Raw genomic sequence first — 20,199 nt, 5'->3', positions numbered from 1 at the left:
AAATGCTGGCCGCTTCTAGAAATGCAGTTTTGTTTTGGAATTTGGAAACTAGAAATTTTACTATGGAAATAAAATTCATGATATGTTGTATTCGATAATTTAAGAGAGATAAGTACCGAAAATAAATTTATGATTGGGCGCTTATGCTAGGATTAGGAAAATAAAATAAATTAGAAAATTGTCCCCAGTAGGAAGGATATCAAGCTCACTCACTATTGATGTTCCTCTTCTTCAATCCATGATTTCTCGACCTGTTTTCGATCCTGTTTTTTGTATGGATTTTCCTTCCAATAGGTCACTTGTTTCAAAAGAACATCCAAATGGTCACCCTTTTCAATTGTAAAATTATCATCCAGGCTAACAGCATATTTCCCGAAGCAGGTCTCATATGGATAATTTTCATCAACCCTTCTGAACTTGGCTAGTGTTTTCGTCATAACACCATTTTCATTCATGCTTCCTTTTTCATAGTCTACATTTGGGAGAGAGCATCGAATACATCTTAATGGAGCTTTAAATGTGTGTCGAGTGTTGCGATCAGTATTTGAAATCAGATCAAAATATTCATAGTAGTCCTCATAAAACGGATAAGGAACATCTTTAATAATTAAATTTGGCCTGAAAGCAGCCATCTTCAAATCGTAAGAAGAATCTAAGTTTCTTTTCCTCAAAGTTTCCATACTTTCATTTGAACATATAAGAAGAGGATAGTATGCTTGAAAAATTGTGGTTATCTTTCTATGCTTTGGAACGCCGATTGTGCATGGCTTTCCCTTTATTGAACATAGGAGTTGCGTATTTTCCGGTAAACCCATCGCCTTCTTTAATGATTCCGGAATCACAAATTTATCTAAGCAAATGCCTCTTGTATACGATGCATACGTCTTGATAGTAACCTCTTTTAATCCGGTACTGCTCCATTTTTTAACAAATACCTCATCGACCTCTGTTGGTAAAGAGAAAGACTCTTTCTTGTCAGGCCATGAATATATAAATTTGTCATGTTGCTCATCGTATTCAACTCTAAGAAGCGCCATCTTTGGTTTCTTGTTCAACAAATTTATTTCATAGCAATCCTGCTCTTTATTGTAGTACCCTAAAAGATACAGTCTATCTCCTCTTAACCCGTACTCTTTCATGATCCACTTGGTAACTTTTACTCCTGCACTAGCTTCCTTCATTGGGTAAACTATCATGCAGTCAACACGGCCACCAAAAAAGCCTCTATACTTTGATGAGATAATCCAATGAATTGCACGCCAGAACTTTGCTTTTATTACCTCATTTATGTTGAATATTATCCGAAGGATCTCTTTTCCGGTAATTTTGTATCTGTTATCTAAAACTCTCGTTATCTGGCAGCTGAATAATGTGAGCACAGCACTCATCGCTGATAATACGATTAATGCGTAGTAAAAAAGAAGCATTGTAAGTATTCCCCAAAAAGCCCGGATCACTCATACACAACTAAATTGTATTACATATATGTTCAGATGATATTTAGCTGCTCGTACTTATGCGAAATGTCAAATTGTAGAAGCTTCTTGATCGCGCAGTTCAGTATATAAATACCTGCGGCCTTAACCAGAGAGACGCGATCTAACAATAATAAAACGAAAAAAAAAAAAAAAGCGACAAGCAAGTGAATCACATTGAATCATCATCGTCCGTTAGGTATTTTTTTCCAGCCGTAACTCTGAACACGAAAAAGCTGAATTACTTTATATATTATACCTTATACATATCAGTATCTATTTTTTTCAAACGCATCTCTGCTTTGATGGCTCGAATGGCATAATGGCGCTCACAATTGCCAATGCTCCAATTAATGCACCACAAACCCAAATTGGAACGGATGAACCAGACTCAGATCCAAACCAGTATATAACTGGAGAAAATGCTCCTGCCACTCTGACACAAATCATACACAAAGCCACTCCGGTTGTACGACATTTTGTTGGGAAGACTTCTGGTGTGTAAGCATATAAGCACGAATAGTAGATGTTAATGAAAAAGTATGTAGCGGAACCAAATCCAGCATCTGCTGCCGCTGTTCGACATGTTGTATATCCAAATAGCACAGCCATTGAGGCGATTGCGCCAAATATCATTGTTCCCTTTCTTCCAACATGCCTAATTCTAATCATCCTTCCCGCCAATATAGGGCCAAATATTCCAACGGCATTTTCAATTGTTCCATTTCTGTAGGTAATGTAAGTAGAGTTCAGCTCACTTGATGACCCGTGCTCAGAAATGTAAATGTATAGGAAATTGTAAAATGTTGAATAAGAAATTCCAATTAAGGTCCAAGAAAGCAGTAAAAGAATGGTTGATTTTGTGACCTTTTTTGATTTGAAAAGTAATTTGATATTAATCTTAGTGGTTGTCAAAAGCTTTTTTAATGAATATCCATCTTTCTTGGTGCTGTAATAGTCCTGGCGTATTTCACCGCACTTTTGCAAGTCCTCCAATGTGAGGGTGCACTTTCTGTTGTACTTTCTAGCATAGCTCATAAGTACATTATATGCCTCCTCGTCCCTTCCATTAGACACCAAAAACTTAGGAGTTTCCTGAAGTTTAAGAACGAACAAACGAAGAAGTGCTCCAACTAAGACAATTGCAGAATTCACATACCATGAATACCTCCATCCACGATTGACAGCGGACATACAATTGTCTTCATCTTTGCAGGAATAATTTGGCATGAATGCCCATGAAAGTAATGAGACTATTGTCTGACCAATTCCCCACCAAAGAGCCATTGATGTGTTCAAGTATTGGTATTTGCTTGGTAAATACTCCAAGAAAACGGAAACATCCGTTCCAAGATTTCCCATCGCACCTAACAATGACAAAAAGTAAAAGATAACATACATCGCATAACTACTTGTTCCACCAGTGAAAAATCCGAATATAGCAGTCATTAGAAGTGAGGTGTTGAAACACAGTTTCCTTCCAATCAAGTCGGCACCAAATCCGAAAATCAGAACACCACTGATCATTGCGGCATATCCGATTTGTGTTGCAACCGGATAGCCGCCTCCTTTCATTTGTAAATCAACGTATTTGTGAACGGAAGATTGAATCATGGACATCTGCGAATCAGCTGAATATCCAAAACCAGCAATGCAAAAGAGTTTCACGTGCCACCATGTGAATCCAATTTCATCAATTGCATTATTAATAAGATGTATTTTCTTTGAAAGAGCTGGATCGTCATTTTCAACCTCCACCATATCGATTAGAGTTTCATCTTCGCTGGAAGAATTATCCCCACGAGCTTCAATATCAGACTCCGCCACACATTTCTCGCTGAATGATGATCTTTTTCCAATAACCTCCTGATTGTTCGCTTCGTTACTTTCACCCATAATTAGTTAAATATACCTTGTACTCCAACTGTTTTAAGATAGCAAAATGTATATATGTCAAGGTAATATTCGAAAAATTTAAAGGGTCCTTTCAGATGGGGTGCGATCCCCCAGGAAAACAACTACATGTTGGGTTCAGTGAATTTCGTTTAGGATGTTGAGCCTTTATATATATTGTATAGTGACCCCTGAAAAATATACAATGTTCATCTTCATGTCTCCCATTGTTAGTTGACACTCTAGGTATTTTTTGAGGAGTTTAAAACTAGCCTGTTGGGTAGGGACTAAAAAAAAATAACATGTAGTTTCCTGTTACGTGCACGCCAAAATTAATTTAAATACATGTGCAATCGCGCACGATCTTGAAATTAAGCACATGCAAAGCTGGGACACTGGAGGAAATAAGTGGAGATTGACTGCTTATTATGCACGTGAACTCATTTCTCTATCATGTTTTCTTGAAATTGTCTTGAACTTGATATTATTAAGGTCTAACTGATTATCCCGAGTTTATACAACTTTTTTGTTCCCAAAAAAACATTGGGTGGTGGGTTCCCGATTGTGTATTTTTGGCGCTTAAATTTTTTAGGCTGCGTGTACGTTATGTAAATATGATCATATACATTGTTCTCTTCTCTATCGATTTAATAAACAAACTTTTGATAGTACTATTTCCAATCTTCAGAGCTATGTACGTGCTTTTCGTCTTGTTGACGTTCTTTTGCTACGTTCGTCTATAAATATTTGTAAAAATCCTTTTTAAAGTTTTTCTTAAGGGGTTTCACAGCAAAAAGATAAATCTGAACAATCATCTGTAATTTATCAACTATTCGTATCAATTTAAAAATCTGATTAGTCTTTTTCAATTGGTTTAAATTGTAACGCCAGATTTTTTGTATAAATAAGATTCTTATAAAAAGTATTTCAATGAGTTGTAAATGGGCTTTTATTATAAAATTTAGTTGAAGGAATAAGGACAAGCACTTTGGAATGTACTATCCATAAATTTTCAATTAAGCCAAAGGTATTTGATTGTATCTTTTTGAATATTTCATAGTTTTGGTGCAATTTGATTAATAACACAGATATCGAAGTAGAACTTGGTTTATTATATCATTCAAAGCATTCTTTACCACGCTGGTCACCGGTGGCCAGCTCAATTTATCAAGTATGTCAGCAGAAAAATGTAAAGTGGCTCAAATCCCAGAAACCATGCTGTTGGATTATTAATCTATGATTGCATAATTTCTTTTTGATTCAAATCATACTGTAATTGGTCGCTTGAATGATGTCACCCGTCTTTCTTTATTTTAATCGTATTAATGTTATAAATAGCAGATTGTGTCTGTTCCCTTAACAAGTTAAACACATTTTCTCAATTATTATAACATGGCTTGATAGCTGGTTAATACAATATAATTTCAAGTAATTAAGTAATGTTTTATGTGTAATCGGAGTTATTGAAGCAAGTCTGTTTCAAAAGTGATTCAATTGCGTACTTTGGTTGACCTCTCCCCCCGTAATTGTCACACTCTACGTGCTATAGAATCTTAAAAGAAAATCATGGACTATATTGTCGAACAGATGAGAATATTACCTAGTATTAGGCAATCTATTATTATATGTCATTAGATTTATTTGTTTTGAGATCTGAACTTATTCTGAAGTAACGAAGATTTAGAATAATATCTAATAGAGACAATCCTGAATAAAATGCACTATGTTAGGGAATCAACAGAAAATTAATTATGCGCGATCATAATTCTGTTTCTGAGAATTAAATCTTTTTTTATATTATGTATGATTACCTCACTTTATTTTCCTTTTTATTTTTACTTTACTTTACCTCTTTTTATATAACTTGTTTCTTCTACGAAGGGACGAGACCCGATAGCCTATTTTGCAATACAACTAGTTCGACTCCACTTGATGGTGACAGAGTAAAGGAAGTAAATTCATTTTCTTCTATGGTGACACATACACAATTGTTAGAATGTGAAAGGCATTAACATTATCACATAGACCACTTGGTACATTTATATCCACCCACTTAGGTAACCGACCTTACAATTGTCTGAATCTCCCCGACTGCTAGGTTCTTATTTGTCGGAACCTATGAGTTATAATAATGTTTTATATGTTAATAACGCATAAAGGTTCAACTGGTATTTGATTTATAATATGTGAATCAAGTTAATGTTCAGACAGATATAAGAAATAATTTGCGGGGAAATTTTTCCTGTGAAATAAATTTCTCCCTAATCTACTTTCGGCTGAGAATGACCTATTCCACTTCTGCGGAAAAATATCTCTTATATGTATGTACTACTTTTTCCTTATATACTATGTGTCTCTTAGAAGGGACGACGACTTTATTGTGTAATTTGCAATACATATTCATATAAGGAAATCCATCTTGAAGTGATCCTTCAGCTGAAACCAAGAGTAACCTTCGGGTTCTCGCTGGATTACAAACGTGTTCGTAAGGACCCTATTTTGTTATGGGGGTCATTCTATGCAACAGAAGTCTTTTCTATATCCGAACTATATGACCAATCTCGTTCATAACCTTGGGCATCTGCGCGCTCGGTAGTGCTACGGCACAGAGATATGTGAGCAATTAAGCAGATACAAATGTCACACGGGATTTATATACTCTGACATTATTAGTTCTATTACAGAAGGAGTTTGATAGCTGAAGCCCAGGAGTAACTCATAAGGTCTCTCTTAACTCCGACAAATCATAAAATACAACAATAAATCAAATATTTAAAAATTAGACAAAGCAATGCCAATTTAGAATCAACATAAATAGGTCTACATCATTTTAAAAATTGTACAAGGTCCCATAGTGTAGTGGTTATCACTTTAGATCCTGATTCTGGAAACCCCGGTTCGAATCCGGGTGGGACCTTATTTTTTGAAATTAATTTTTCTTGCGATGAGTCTTTTTTTTTTTTTTTTCAGTGCTCCGGTTCAGGAGAAATGTTCAGCATCATACAAGATACATTAACAACCAGCTGACAACTTCGATCTTATTGGAAAGTAAAAGAGTGCCAAATATTACCACGCAAATTATAATGAGTAGTCCATTATCACAGTCGTACAGATCTACTCGTTCGAGCAGCTCGGAGTCGAGATCATTCGAGTCAGCGGTTATTAGAGGATTAGCCGAAGATGGTGGATTGTTTATTCCATCACAAATTCCAAAAGTTCCAGCCAACTTTTTGGAAGAATGGTCGAAATTGAGTTTTCAGGAGCTTGCCTTCAAGATTATGAGATTGTATGTGAGTGATAAGGAAATTGACGATAAAGACTTGACTGAGTTGATCAAGAAGTCTTATTCGAAATTCCGCTCGGAGAAGATCACTCCACTTGTTAGAATCGACTCGAAGCCTAATCTTTACTTGCTTGAGCTTTTCCATGGTCCTACATATGCATTCAAGGATGTTGCTTTGCAATTTTTGGGTAACTTGTTCGAGTACTTTTTGCAGAAGAAGAACAAAGGACTACCATCCGGTTCTAAGCGTGATCACATAACTGTGGTTGGTGCAACTTCTGGAGATACTGGTGGTGCAGCTATCTATGGTCTCCGTAACAAAAAAGATGTGTCTGTCTTCATCTTATATCCGACAGGTCGTGTTTCGCCTCTTCAGGAACAGCAGATGACAACGGTTCAGGATGCTAATATTCATACTCTATCTGTTAAGGGAACCTTTGATGACTGCCAGGCTCTTGTCAAGAGTGTGTTCAGCGATAAAGCATTTAATGACAAGTATCATGTTGGAGCAGTGAATTCGATTAACTGGGCTAGAATTCTTGCCCAGATCACTTATTACTTCCATGGCTACTTCCAGCTCTATAGAAGTCTTTCTGATGCTGAGAGAAAGAACCTCAAAGTGAAATTTGTTGTTCCAAGTGGAAACTTTGGTGATATTCTTGCTGGCTTCTACGCTAAGAACATGGGTCTTCCAATCGAGAATCTAGTTGTCGCTACCAACGAGAATGACATTCTTAACAGATTCCTTCACACGGGTACTTACGATAAGGCTCCAGTTAGAGCTACATATTCTCCAGCCATGGATATTTGCGTTTCTTCCAACTTCGAAAGATTCCTATGGTACATGGTCAGAGCTTCAAGTGCCGACAAGGATGATCTTAAAACTGGAAACAAGGTTAAAGAGTTTATGGACCAGCTTTCCAAGGATGGTGTGTTTAAGGTTTCACCAGAGACCTTGAAATTGGCCAAATCATTCCTTTCTTCGGGATCGGTTACAGACGAGGAGACCGTCAAGACCATAAGATCGACCTATTTGGAAACATCAAACAGATATATTCTGGACCCACACTCGGCTGTTGGTATTACAGTTGCAGAAAGAACTCTTGCAGCAGATGGCGAAAAAAGTTCGCCATACAAGTACGTTTCACTTTCAACAGCTCATCCAGCCAAGTTTTCTGATGTTGTGAACAAGGCTCTTGGTGACATTAAGGGTTACTCCTTTGAGAAAGATGTTCTTCCTGAAGAATTGCACAAATTGGCCTCATTGCCTAAAAAGATCAAGCATATTGATGCAGTTTCTTTGAAGGTCGTCGAGGGTGCAATAGAAGAGGAGCTTTCAAAAGAGAATTAAGTGATGGTTTTTCTACATTGTGTGTGTACTTTAGATTAGGTACACACTGAATAAAGTTAATTTTTGACGTAACACCATGATACTTTTGTAAATCGATGATGTGCAATAGATAAAAATATTTAGCTTATGCATATTATCTAGCCAGTTCTCATTTCTCCCTTGAAATACATAAATATCATGTAGCGTTTAATCCCTACCCAAACGTGCGAAAGCAGTAGTTGAGCGGGGCTCGAAATACGAGGATGTATTTTTTTCGCTTTTTCGGTGCTCTTTTTTTTCTTGGGTCGCGTAATTGATGAATCTCTAAATTTTTGTTTCTCCATCCTACATTTAATTTTCTTCCTTTACTTTTTTACCCTGATATCAACACCACAAAAGCATTTAACAGACACATATTTAAAACACAAACAAGCGCTATGACATCAAGATATAAACCAAAAAGAGTGGCAGAGCACATTGCACATGGTGGTGCTGGGCGAAATGTCACATCCCAAAATCAGGCAATATCGAGGGCACAAAACAGAGTTGTGGCATCGGTTCACTTAAAGCCAACAGATATCACACTATCTAGATCTCTGGAGAAGAAATTTCCAGAGAAGATTAAGCTTTTTGATAAGTTAAAGAGTAAAGAGAGAAAGTTGGATCTCATGATAAATAAAAAGTTGTTGGATATTCAGGATTACCAACAGTCAATAGCTGGTGGTTTCACACAGGAGGACACAAAGGATACCGATATTTTGAGAATCTTTATCTACAACACATCAAAAAACCAGCCATGGCAAATGGTGCAACAGAAAGAGCAAACAAAATCATTGGCAGAAGGTGAGAGTGTAGAAAAGAGCACAAAGGATCCAAGTTGGACGCTTCGTATTGAAGGAAGATTACTAAACGAGAAAGAGCCAGCTTCTTCACTCAAACGCAAGAAATTCAGTACATTCTTATCTTCTATAAGTGTCGAATTACGGGCAAAAGATGGAAATGACAAGGATTTGTCCATTAAAGCAGTTCCATCTGGTGGAAATAAAGGAACTGATGCGAGAATTATTGAATGGCACGATGACCCAGCTATTCCGGAAGTGGAGAGAGTAAAAAAGCAATTTGATGGACTGGATATTTGCAGGGGAGGAGTATCAATTCCACAAAGTGAAGTTCCAGACGGTGACAGCATTGATCCATCTGAGAGGGAGATAGTTGCAAACATTGTGATCCAGCCAAAAATGTACCCAATTAGATTGCAAGTTATGAACGAGCAACTTGTGGAACTTTTGGGATCGAGTGAAATAACCCAAACTGAATGTGTACATAGGCTCTTTAATTATGCCAAAGTGAACAATTTGTTTGAGGTGGAGAACTCACAAAAGACACAACCTTCACAACAACAACAGAGAGCCCCAAATGGCGATGATGCGGACACATCTTCTCAGAATAAAGTTGTGACAATCAAGGCAGATGATTTGCTTTACAGTATATTTGGACAGAACAGATTGACATTATCTAGGATGATGGAACTGCTCAGCACAAAACTTTTGAAGCCAATAAAGCCGATCAGACTTCAATACAGTATTAACACTCTTCGCAACACGACTTTGGGTGACGTTGTAATTGATCTAAAAGTGAACACCAGGCTGACTGATCCAAAAATCAAACCGGGAGCAAGTATCCTTGCATCGATCAACAAGCTTTTATCAGAACATGTCATGAACAAGAAAACACTTGAAGAGATGGCTAGTCTCAATGAAGGTTTAAGATTAAACATTCAAGCGCTAAATTACTCGAAAATGAAGTACGACTTCTACAAAAAGCTGAGTGAGGATCCCGTTAGATTTTTGAAGAAAATTTTGAAGCGTAATGAGGAATACTTGAAGATTTTGTCTAGTGACTCGGTCTCTTTTGGGGCAAACGGTATGGTTGACGAAGAGATAGTTAGAAGATCTGATTTCTACACAGACGAGTTCTTGAAGCAGCATATAAACATTCTTTTGAATGGTGGAAGAATATGAACTACTTACTATTTTTCCTTTCTATTTAGTTTTCATTTGTATACTTATTGTAATGTATCTTTCTTTTTAGTAAATGCTTAATTTCCTAGTAGCAAATATTTGTATTTAGTCCATAGAACTTAGAAGTGGGCTATCTGCTGTTTGACTGCAGCATCCAAAGCTTCCCACCAGGCTTTTTTAAATTTAGGGCTAATTTGGCAAGCAAGCGCCTCAAAAGTTGGGAAGAAATCTATTGCTATCTCGGAAGAGGCATTAAACCATCCACTTTCACACACTTGAACGTTCACTTTGAGATTCATTAATTCGTTATTGTCCAATAATGTAAGGGTAAGTTGATGTTGGCCGCTTTGGCTAGAAACTAGCTGTAAGGCCTCAAAAAACTTACCCGAAGGCTTAGAGTATTCACGAACTATCTGTCTATATTCAGCATCACAGTCCATTGCGTATATTCACCTTTATTAAAATAACTCTGTAATAATTTAACCTTTGGATATAATACGGTGCCCATCTTATTCACTGCAAATTTCAGTTGAAAAAAAAAAGGACGCGGTTGAAAGCGAAAAAAATCATGTAGTTCGGTTCAAGCTTTACCCGTTTCTGTTGTTCCGAGAAACTCAAATCTGGTTGATTACGTAAGCAATTAAGAACAAAAAAATATAAAGTTTCTGTTCCGTTAGTCTTCTTTCTAAGACCTCTTGTTTCTTCATCATATATATTAATAAACATAAATTAGAGAGCTAAACCCTCACTTTATAACCACATCAGATTATATTCTAATAAAACTTTTTCTTCCTTTCTTTCTCACAATACAATAAATACTATTGGGCATAACCATACTTCTAATATTAGATTCCACGTGTTCTGAATTAGTTTAGTAGTAACAACACTCCTTCCTAAACTAATTTCCTTGGATCAACATAACATCATTTTCAGTTTATTACTGAATGCTGTTCGATTAAGATTCTCAGTCAGTAAATCTGCAGGATTCAATTCTGATTGAATATACCAAAGTCTAAACAATCTTGCTTCAACTAATTCTCTGATAAAGAAGTAGCTAATATCGATATGTCTAGTTTTATTGTTCTGAGTATTATGCATGCTCAGTGTCAATGCAGATTTATTATCTCCACATAGATTTACATGTGTGACTTTAATCCCAATCTCATTAAGCAACTGATAGAAATATAAACCTGATTTAGAGATTTCTCTAATAGCCATTAGTTCACTTTCGGCAGTAGAAAGTGCAACTGACGACTGTTTCTTGGATAACCAAGAAATTATATTTCCACAAAATGTTATGAGTCCACCAGACTGAGATCTTCTATTTTCTGAATTACCCCAATCAGCATCACTAAATATTGTCAACTTATTTCTCGTTTCTGAATTATACTGATGAATGAGTATATTTTTGGTCGAGTCCAAGAACTGAAATTCCTTACATTTTACCACAGTCCTTCCATCACTCATCAGTTTAATTCCTTTCTGTTTTGTTTGACCTAAATACTGTAAAACTCTCTTTGCAGCCCTATAATGTATTTCCTTTGGACTGTTTGTATATGAAGCTAACCGAGATACATGAAACCCAATATCAAATCTGACAGTATTACTGACATAGAGCAGCATTCCAATCATAGTCTTATACTCATCCTTCTCTTCGAACGATAGTATTCTGGATTTTTCCGCAGAAAGATCCCAGCACCTTGGGAATGGTGTTTCTAATTCCTTTTCAGGAAGTTCGATATTCAAATTACTAACCATTCTCTCTATCGTGTCTTTCGAAGTTAACTTTATGAAGTCTTGAGTTATCTCTAGCGTCATACCAAGAAAGACATTTGGTGTACCTAGATCTTTCATACAAAAACTCCTGGATAAACATTTTGTTGCTTCTTCTATTTCAACAATTGTTGCACCTGCAATCAAAATATCATCCACATACACTACTAGCATGCAATTTCGTTTATAGAATATGCAGCTATCCTTAAATGAGTTTTTGTAATTGCTGCTCTGTAATACCTGTCTTATTGTTTCATACCATAATTTGGGTGCTTGCTTAAGACCATATACACCTTTAAGCAATTTCCATACATGTCCCGGTTTAGCCTGTACTCCATCCGGAGGCTTCATATACACATCATAATCAATTCCTCCATTTAAAAATGCATTCTTTGCATCCAACTGTCTTAATTTCCATTTATGAACTGCTGCATACTGCAACAACAAATCTAAAACTATCCATTTTCATAACTGGTGCAAATGTGTCTGCCAAATCAATTCCATGTGTTTGTGTAAAACCTTCGGCAACAAGTCTTGCTTTAAATCTTTCTCCATTTTGCTCTTTCTTAACAGTGAAAACCCATCCACTCATGAGAACTTTTGACAATTTTGGAATTTTATTTCCAAGCACTTCACAATAAACCTTATTGTTTTTAACAAGTCCAATTCACTTTGACATGCTTCTTTCCATTTCGTTGCTTCATTAGTGTTCATAGCCTCTTTATATGACATTGGTAGCTTATACTTATCTGCTGTAACTAATAGATTTACAACCTCTGATTTACCAGAATTCATTAAGATTCGTGAACTGTGATCCAAAGATAATGCAAGTCTTGCAACTTCTTCTGCATAACTCCTTCCTTTTTGAATCACAGCTTCATCATTATGAGCTATTCTGTTATTTGACAATATTGAATCGTAATCCTTTTTATTAATTGTTAACTTCTTTTCTATATTGTCGTTGTGCATAGTTTCATTTTGTGTTAAATTCTTATTTATGTTTGATGTTATTCCGGTAGTATTCTTGAAGGGAAATTCATTTATCTGTAACTATCAAACCATATTTCATCGCATACGGACCAATGACATCTGCACATAGGATTTCACCTGGTTTGCTAACAATTTCAATACTTTGCTTTCCATGAGTCAACATAACTTGGCTTTTGCAAACTTCACATTGATTAATTATCTTACTAATTTCTTTTTCCTTAAATTTATTCTCTGCAATTTGATTTAAAATCTTCACTAACTTATTTGTTGACGCATGTCCATATTCAATATGACATTTCTCAATAAATTCCTTATCCTTCTCATCAATCGTACTTTGGCATATAATTTCCCGTTCTGGATTAGTTAAAATATAAACATTATTGATTCGATGTGCTTCCGCCACAACATCTCCTTCAGCTGCCCTGATATATGCCTTTTCTGGATTGAATTCAGCTGTATAACCATTGTCTAATAATTTCGATAGTAATACTAAATTATGAGTACCTTGCCTTAAGTACATTGCATCTTTCAAGATCAAATTTCCACATTTAGCGGTACCAATTACTGTAGAGTTTAATCCCCCATTTGCTGTATTAATCCTTTTGTTACCAGGTCTAGACTCAACTAATAAGTTAAGGCTAATGACTGAGTGACAGGATGCTCCTGAGTCTAGAATAAAGGCTCCATCTGGAATTTTTGAATTTGATTCATCAATTTCAGCATTATGTGTTTCTTCAACCGAACTTGACTGTGCCCACTTATTGCTTTCTTGCATATGTTGCATTGCTTTCCATTTTTGGTATAACTTGCATTCATACTTTTTGTGTCCTGGTTTATGACAGAAATAGCATTTAAATCTCTTTAATTCAGTATTAGTCTCTTCCATATCACTTAAATTTCTTTTATGATTGTTTTTGCCTTGATGAACAGAATTAAAGATCGTTTCGGTTGATTCCGTATTTGGTTCTTCAGTACATTTTAATTCCGCAAAGTCATATGCAACCCTAATGCTTTCAATATCTTCAAACCATTTTCCTGCTTTGATTCCGTGCATTCTTTCAAAGTTATCAACAAAAATAGCTTTAAATTTTGAACCCATTTTTCTAGCGGTACTAACCAATAATCCTGCTTCACTATAGGGGTGAGGAAAATATTCCATCATTGTTTCAGCAATTGATGCAATCGATGTTCTCATAACTTTAGTGCATTCCTGTTTTGCTTCATCTTCATAGGTAAGGTAGTCAATGCTTGTCACTTGATTCATCCACTGATTCATTCCTTGAATAACCATCCAACCTTTGGCTTTCTTGAGTTTTAGCATAATTTTCTCATCAAAAATATAGTTGCAGCTTTTTCTAATGAACTTGATATTGGACAGCTTGGAACATGAGCCATATTTCTCATTTCTAATAATTCCTTAACAGCATCAACTTGCTTCGTAGTACAACCTTTATGACTTCTAATCATATCACAAAACCATATTTTAAATTCTGGAATAAAGAATAATGAATTCTTTTTGTTCTCACCAACTCTATCTTTTGAAAATATTTTGTTTAGATTATCATCTTCAAATTCAAGCATCCTGATTAGTTCTTCGCATCTTTCAGCGGTAGGTATAGTTTTGATTTGAGTAGTCATCATTAAACTTCGTTCTGTTGGATAAAGACTTGAAATCTGTTGTTCCGAGAAACTCAAATCTGGTTGATTACGTAAGCAATTAAGAACAAAAAAATATAAAGTTTCTGTTCCGTTAGTCTTCTTTCTAAGACCTCTTGTTTCTTCATCATATATATTAATAAACATAAATTAGAGAGCTAAACCCTCACTTTATAACCACATCAGATTATATTCTAATAAAACTTTTTCTTCCTTTCTTTCTCACAATACAATAAATACTATTGGGCATAACCATACTTCTAATATTAGATTCCACGTGTTCTGAATTAGTTTAGTAGTAACAACAGTTTCTAACAAATCATGCCTAGTGTTATAACGCGCTATGCGGATAAACTCAATTTTTATGTGCCCAATTTGAGCTTCCTATTAATACTGCAATTTTTAAATACAGGGAGAGTACGTTGCTTATTCCCCATAGAACTTTAAAAAGACATATATCTTTTAAGTTGCTTTTTCTGTATTATGAGTGACGAACAAGTCAAAGAAATTAAAAAAGAGGGTACCTCTCCTAAGGTTGAGGCAAGACTTACAGAGGAGGATAAAAAGAAGGAAGAGGAACTGAAGATTGTGGAGGAGTATAAACTCTGGAGGAAGAATTGCCGGTACATGTATGATTTTATCAGTGAAACAGCGTTAACCTGGCCCTCATTATCAATTCAATGGTTACCATCGGGAACATTTGTTAATAAAATGAAAGACACAAAGTATGGCACGACGAGGAATCTCCTGTTAACAACTCACACATCGGGTGAGGATACTGATTATTTGAAACTTTCGTCGATGCAATTGCCTAAAAGCATATTCCCAGATGGGAAGAAGATGAGCCCTGAAGAGATGCAAACGGTTAATTCGCGTTTGAAGATTTCAAAAAAGTACGTTCAAGAGAGTGAAATAAATAGAGTCAGATATATGCCACAGGATCCGCGTTGTATTGCTACGATAAATGGTGAAGGAAGCTGCTTTGTTTACTCCATGGATGAAAAGATGGGTCTTGAATCAAACACAAAGCTCGTTCATCACAAGGAGAACGGATTTGGACTTTGCTGGAATCCGAAAGTTAAGGGTGAACTGCTTACTTCCAGTGATGATCATACGATAGCACTATGGAATTATGAAAAGCCAGAAAAAACACCAAACGAGACCGAAATTGAAATAAGACCAACTAAAGTCTTCAGCTATCACAATGATATAGTGAACGATGTGAGGTGGCACAATTTCTCTGGTAACACATTTGGTTCCGTCTCCGATGATCATATATTTGCATATATGGATAAGAGGGAACAGAAGCCAGCAATTCTTTCTCGTTTAAATGAGCAAACGTCATTCAATACCCTTTGCTTCTCTAAGTTCTCAAATTATCTTTTTGCGCTTGGAGGCGAGGATTCAAATGTTTACCTATACGATCTTCGGAATACAAGTAGGCAGTTACACGTAATGATGGGTCATCAAAAGCCCATAACAAACGTCGAGTGGGACCCATTCCATGAAAATGTTATTGCTTCTTCATCTACTGACAGAAGAATAATTCTTTGGGATATCAACAAGATTGGCGAAGAACAACAACCAGATGAAGCTGAAGATGGTGTTCCAGAACTTATTATGATGCATGGTGGACATACAGGAGGTGTGAACGATTTCCAATTTAGTAACGAAATTCCTTGGTGTATAGCAAGTTGCTCTGATGATAATATTGTTCATGTCTGGAAAGTGAGTCGGAAAGTTTTAGAGGAGAATGGCGAGAAGGGTTATAATATTGTGATTCCGGATGATTTGGAGTGAGTTATTGCTCACACGAGCTTTCTCTTTGTTTATATATGCTGTGTATAATACATTAAATATTGCGAAGTTGGTACCGTAGCTATTATTCCATACCGAAGTCGATTGTCGCGTCTATATTTAATTATCTCGCGATCCTCCAATTTTCTCTCGTCACTTTTTTTTAACGTAAAGCTTAACTTTATTTTAGAAGACATGAATGTGATCCTTACTTGTGATATTTTATAGAACGAATCATAAACAAAGACTAGAAATAGAAAGCAATGCTTTGTAGCTTTTCATCACAAACTAGAAGGCTGCTTTTGCGGTCTTTTTCCACCAGCAGGAATGTTCGCAGTAAGTAAACTTCTGCAAGTATCAAATATGATTGATTACTATACTAACCAAGCGCACTTTCCAGGCCACAAAATGATAGTTTTCGAACAACTTCCACCAAAAAGATCCGGGGAAAAGCTTATGTCATATGTAAAAAACGCACAATATCAAAGGCTGGACCCTAATGGATCGAAAAGAAACTTATTAAGTGCAGAAAATTCATCTAGACTAAGGGCAGACGACATAGTGACAATTATTTATAAGGACCAGAAGCCAATTACAGGTCAGATATTGGCTATAAAGAGGCAGGGAATATCATCAAATATTCTTATTAGAAACAAAGTGGGTGGTGTCGGTGTGGATATATCAGTCCCATTATTCCATCCTAATATTCTTCGTGTTGATATAGTTCGGAGACCAATCAAATATAGACCAAGGGCCAAGCATTATTACATCAAAGGTTCACGTTTGGATGTTGGTGATATCAACAAAAGTCATTAGTTTCTTGCTTTTTGGTGGCACACCATGTATATATTGGACCAACAAATGGCATTCACCCGGTAGTTGAGGCTTTTCAGTTGGCAAACTGCTCTTTTATATAAACTTAATGGAGTTGCGATGCATTCTTTCCTTACAGGCTGTAGTAAACTTTAATCTGTCGATATTTACAATCCGTGTAACAAAGAAACATATACATATATCCGTTTAATTTTTTTTGATCTGGGTGTCTCTAGTAAATTACTGAGATATCCATCAGTTATTGACTGTAAGTTAATTATGATTCATGGTGATACAATTTGGTATTAAAATATGTACGTATTGAACTGGATCGTCTGATTGTGGAGAAAAAAAATAAAATGTGAAAAAATATTTGAACTCCAACTTGTCGAAGAAGCCAGCTTTTCTCGCGCTGAGTAACTTCGTCAAAAAAAAAAGCATTTCACCAATTTAGTTTCACCTAATATACATCTTTTATTTACAGCTCTTGTTGAAAAAAGACAAACAAATCGTTATATATTTCCGAGGATGATTGGTTTTGCCATTGCACTGCTTTTTGGCATGGCATTTGCTGCAGATAGCAGTAGTGTGACCAGTTCTGTGACTTCAGCTGCAGCAGAAGCAACTTCTACTGCTGGTGAGCTGACATACGAAAAATTGGCTGAAATGTCATTGAAAGAGAGACTCTTGGCATACCCATGGCAGCTTGAGAGATACTCAGTTGGCTTTGTTATTGGATACTTGATTGTTTTCACGTTGGGCTCAAAATATAACCGCAAGATGGTGGACAAGTTCGTCAACGCTATTTTGCCAGCTTTAAAGGACAACTTTTTCCAGGTTGGTGTTACGAAGTCAAAGCTATTGGCACAGGATGACCAGCAGCACTTCACTTTATACGCAACTGGCAGATTGAGAGTTGAGTCCATGATTTCAAGGATCGTTTTACAGGCTCGTCAAAACCCACTTATGTGGATCATGGAGTATGGAACAGGTTTCTTTTTTGACTCCATTCCATACCCTGAAGATAAGGTGACGGTTGAGTTCAAGTTGGATGAAGATGCTTCATCAAAGTTTGATAATTTTATTTGGGCTGTTGTCACAAAGGACCACATGAATGACTACAGAAAGGAAAACTACTATCTCTCTTTAACTAAGACTGCAGAGAATCCAGATCTTCCTCCTGAATACGTGTTTATGAATGAGGTTCCTGAAATGAACAAGGTTCTATACTCCAAGAAACTACAATCTCTTTTGACAAAGTCCAAAAATTTCCTTCAGTTCTTTGCCATTACCGATCAACCTTCTGACAAGCCGGAAAACCTTTCTGAGTTGAAACCAAAGAAGAAGTTCGTGTTACAGATGTCACTTCCAAGAAGTGATTCCGATCTAGCTGCTGTCAAGGAGTTTGTTACCTTTTTGCTAAACGAGTATATCGATCACGTTTGCAGGAAGGCCGTTTTCAGACCAGAGTTGAGCAAGAAGTGCAAGAAAACTAGAGAAATAGAGTATTCTAAGCTGCAGAAACTTCTTGAGGAGGAGCGTAAGGAGAAGTTGAACAGTGACAAAACGGAGAGGGAAAGAGCACGTATATCAAAGTTGAGTCCAAACCAACAGGAGAAGCTCTTGAAAAAACAGGAGAAGAGAAAGCAGAGGAGAGCAATGAACAAGCAAAAGGTTCGTATGTAAGTTGTGGTCTTTGAGTGTACTAAATGTAACGTGGATATTCCATACAAGGGTTTCGAGAGCGAGTAAACACGGCTTAGGTTATCGTAAAATGGCTATTTCCTATTTGCAAGCTCATCAAGCGCCCCGTATATTATATTATATTAGATTAGAAGTATTCTAAAGAGTATCGTCAAAATGTTCCTCAATGTAGCTAAAGCAGACTCAATAAAGCTGCTTTCCGGTAAGTTTGTAAACCCTACCAACTGGAGTGTTGTAGCACTCTAGTAAACCCGAACCAACCATCACACTGAGCATCCATGTTATGTTTAGGCCTCGCATGCGGCGATAAGCAAGTGTGTCTCTAGTATATTTTTCAATAAGATGCGTCTCCAACACTTCGTTTTGGTGATAACTCTGGCATAATTTCCACACAAACCGGATGCCAACCTTTACAATCTTTAAGAATGGACCCAAGTTCGGCAAGCCAACATTGTAGACATTTGAATTGGATGAACTTCCAGATTCGAAACCTCCACGTCCCCGGGATATAGTGAGAAATCCCAACTGGACCAATTTCTTGGGCTCTAGTTTATACCGAGAAAGAGTGGTGGAGTCTATTTGCAACATGTTGGGGTAATCCTGTATAAGGTTGATAAAGGCATTTCGAAAGCTTGCATCTTCAATTAAATCATTTACTACCTTAATAAAGTCATCGTATAATATGGCCAGCCGGAATCGGAAGTTTTCGTTATTGAGATCGATCATTTTTATGGCACCGAAGGTGATCGATTGCTCAACACTTTGGTCAATGTATGTTTCGCAGCTGCGATTGGGAAGAATGCAATATAACTGGTCAACAATGACGAGCTGTGGGAAATTGTGGTTGAATTTGTGAAAGAGACGCTTTTTATTCACCATAGAGGCTTCAAACTGGAGCTTATTTAAGAACTTGATGGTGCTCAAAATTATATCCTTGTTTGTTTGCATCTGTGGGTCGTCCAAATCATCACCAACAGTAAAGTTTTCAACATGGAGCTTTGAGAAGCTTGGGTATCGTTCAAAAATGTTCACATGGAGATAATCCTTGTCACCGAGGTCGACCTTTAGATCTGACGTATTCATTTTCTTTGGTGCTTTGTTTTTCTTTGTGGTTGCTTTGGGCATTTTTTTGCCTCTTCGCCTTGACATTCTTTCGAGCTTTGCTCGTAGTGAACTGGCCGGCATAGTATGAATTTATGAGAGTGAATATGGAAACAATGAAGATATGATATTTAGCAGAGGGGTGCAGAAGGAAGAAGACATGTAATGGGAAGAAAAGGGAGATGAGATATATCGAGAAGAAAAGGGAGATCCAATGTGAAGAAAAAAAAGATATAATATGAGGGAAGAGATGCTAGATAGAGGAAGGAATGAAAAAGAAGGTACGGTGAGAGAAGATATATCAGAGGATAACAATGAAGTATGATAATAGGTGAAAGTAAGTGAAAATATGTATCGAAAATA

General features: G+C 36.5%; 10 protein-coding genes and 1 non-coding gene across 11 annotated transcripts; 6 read left to right on the top strand and 5 right to left on the bottom strand.

Annotated features, from left to right (window-relative positions):
• Positions 1 to 212: 212 nt before the first annotated feature.
• Positions 213 to 1,388, bottom strand: BRETT_001375 (uncharacterized protein; the record flags this gene model as incomplete). The annotated part of the gene is made up of 1 exon (XM_041279928.1): positions 213 to 1,388. One exon carries the CDS (start codon positions 1,386 to 1,388, stop codon positions 213 to 215), a length of 1,176 nt encoding a protein of 391 aa, XP_041138142.1.
• Positions 1,389 to 1,760: 372 nt separating this feature from the next.
• Positions 1,761 to 3,371, bottom strand: BRETT_001374 (uncharacterized protein; the record flags this gene model as incomplete). The annotated part of the gene is made up of 1 exon (XM_041279927.1): positions 1,761 to 3,371. The coding sequence occupies one exon, from the start codon at positions 3,369 to 3,371 to the stop codon at positions 1,761 to 1,763; it is 1,611 nt and encodes a 536-aa protein (XP_041138141.1).
• Positions 3,372 to 6,213: 2,842 nt separating this feature from the next.
• Positions 6,214 to 6,285, top strand: BRETT_001373. The gene has a single exon. It is a non-coding gene; the product is annotated as a tRNA-Gln (tRNA).
• A 166-nt stretch (positions 6,286 to 6,451) lies between these two features.
• THR4 (threonine synthase) lies at positions 6,452 to 8,002 on the top strand (the record flags this gene model as incomplete). The annotated part of the gene is made up of 1 exon (XM_041279926.1): positions 6,452 to 8,002. The coding sequence occupies one exon, from the start codon at positions 6,452 to 6,454 to the stop codon at positions 8,000 to 8,002; it is 1,551 nt and encodes a 516-aa protein (XP_041138140.1).
• Positions 8,003 to 8,418: 416 nt separating this feature from the next.
• On the top strand, positions 8,419 to 10,002 carry BRETT_001371 (uncharacterized protein; the record flags this gene model as incomplete). Its single annotated transcript, XM_041279925.1, has 1 exon — positions 8,419 to 10,002. The coding sequence occupies one exon, from the start codon at positions 8,419 to 8,421 to the stop codon at positions 10,000 to 10,002; it is 1,584 nt and encodes a 527-aa protein (XP_041138139.1).
• Positions 10,003 to 10,121: 119 nt separating this feature from the next.
• BRETT_001370 (uncharacterized protein) lies at positions 10,122 to 10,442 on the bottom strand (the record flags this gene model as incomplete). The annotated part of the gene is made up of 1 exon (XM_041279924.1): positions 10,122 to 10,442. One exon carries the CDS (start codon positions 10,440 to 10,442, stop codon positions 10,122 to 10,124), a length of 321 nt encoding a protein of 106 aa, XP_041138138.1.
• A 3,637-nt stretch (positions 10,443 to 14,079) lies between these two features.
• BRETT_001369 (uncharacterized protein) lies at positions 14,080 to 14,406 on the bottom strand (the record flags this gene model as incomplete). The annotated part of the gene is made up of 1 exon (XM_041279923.1): positions 14,080 to 14,406. One exon carries the CDS (start codon positions 14,404 to 14,406, stop codon positions 14,080 to 14,082), a length of 327 nt encoding a protein of 108 aa, XP_041138137.1.
• A 498-nt stretch (positions 14,407 to 14,904) lies between these two features.
• Positions 14,905 to 16,221, top strand: BRETT_001368 (uncharacterized protein; the record flags this gene model as incomplete). The annotated part of the gene is made up of 1 exon (XM_041279922.1): positions 14,905 to 16,221. One exon carries the CDS (start codon positions 14,905 to 14,907, stop codon positions 16,219 to 16,221), a length of 1,317 nt encoding a protein of 438 aa, XP_041138136.1.
• Positions 16,222 to 16,626: 405 nt separating this feature from the next.
• Positions 16,627 to 17,034, top strand: BRETT_001367 (uncharacterized protein; the record flags this gene model as incomplete). Its single annotated transcript, XM_041279921.1, has 1 exon — positions 16,627 to 17,034. One exon carries the CDS (start codon positions 16,627 to 16,629, stop codon positions 17,032 to 17,034), a length of 408 nt encoding a protein of 135 aa, XP_041138135.1.
• Positions 17,035 to 17,592: 558 nt separating this feature from the next.
• Positions 17,593 to 18,717, top strand: BRETT_001366 (uncharacterized protein; the record flags this gene model as incomplete). The annotated part of the gene is made up of 1 exon (XM_041279920.1): positions 17,593 to 18,717. One exon carries the CDS (start codon positions 17,593 to 17,595, stop codon positions 18,715 to 18,717), a length of 1,125 nt encoding a protein of 374 aa, XP_041138134.1.
• Positions 18,718 to 18,918: 201 nt separating this feature from the next.
• Positions 18,919 to 19,860, bottom strand: BRETT_001365 (uncharacterized protein; the record flags this gene model as incomplete). Its single annotated transcript, XM_041279919.1, has 1 exon — positions 18,919 to 19,860. One exon carries the CDS (start codon positions 19,858 to 19,860, stop codon positions 18,919 to 18,921), a length of 942 nt encoding a protein of 313 aa, XP_041138133.1.
• Positions 19,861 to 20,199: the final 339 nt, after the last annotated feature.

Source organism: Brettanomyces bruxellensis, chromosome 8 (assembly GCF_011074885.1).
Source record: "Brettanomyces bruxellensis chromosome 8, complete sequence".
Taxonomy (NCBI): Eukaryota; Fungi; Ascomycota; class Pichiomycetes; order Pichiales; family Pichiaceae; genus Brettanomyces; species Brettanomyces bruxellensis.
Note: the sequence above shows the minus strand (reverse complement) of the source record. Positions and strands in the feature narration are given on the sequence as shown.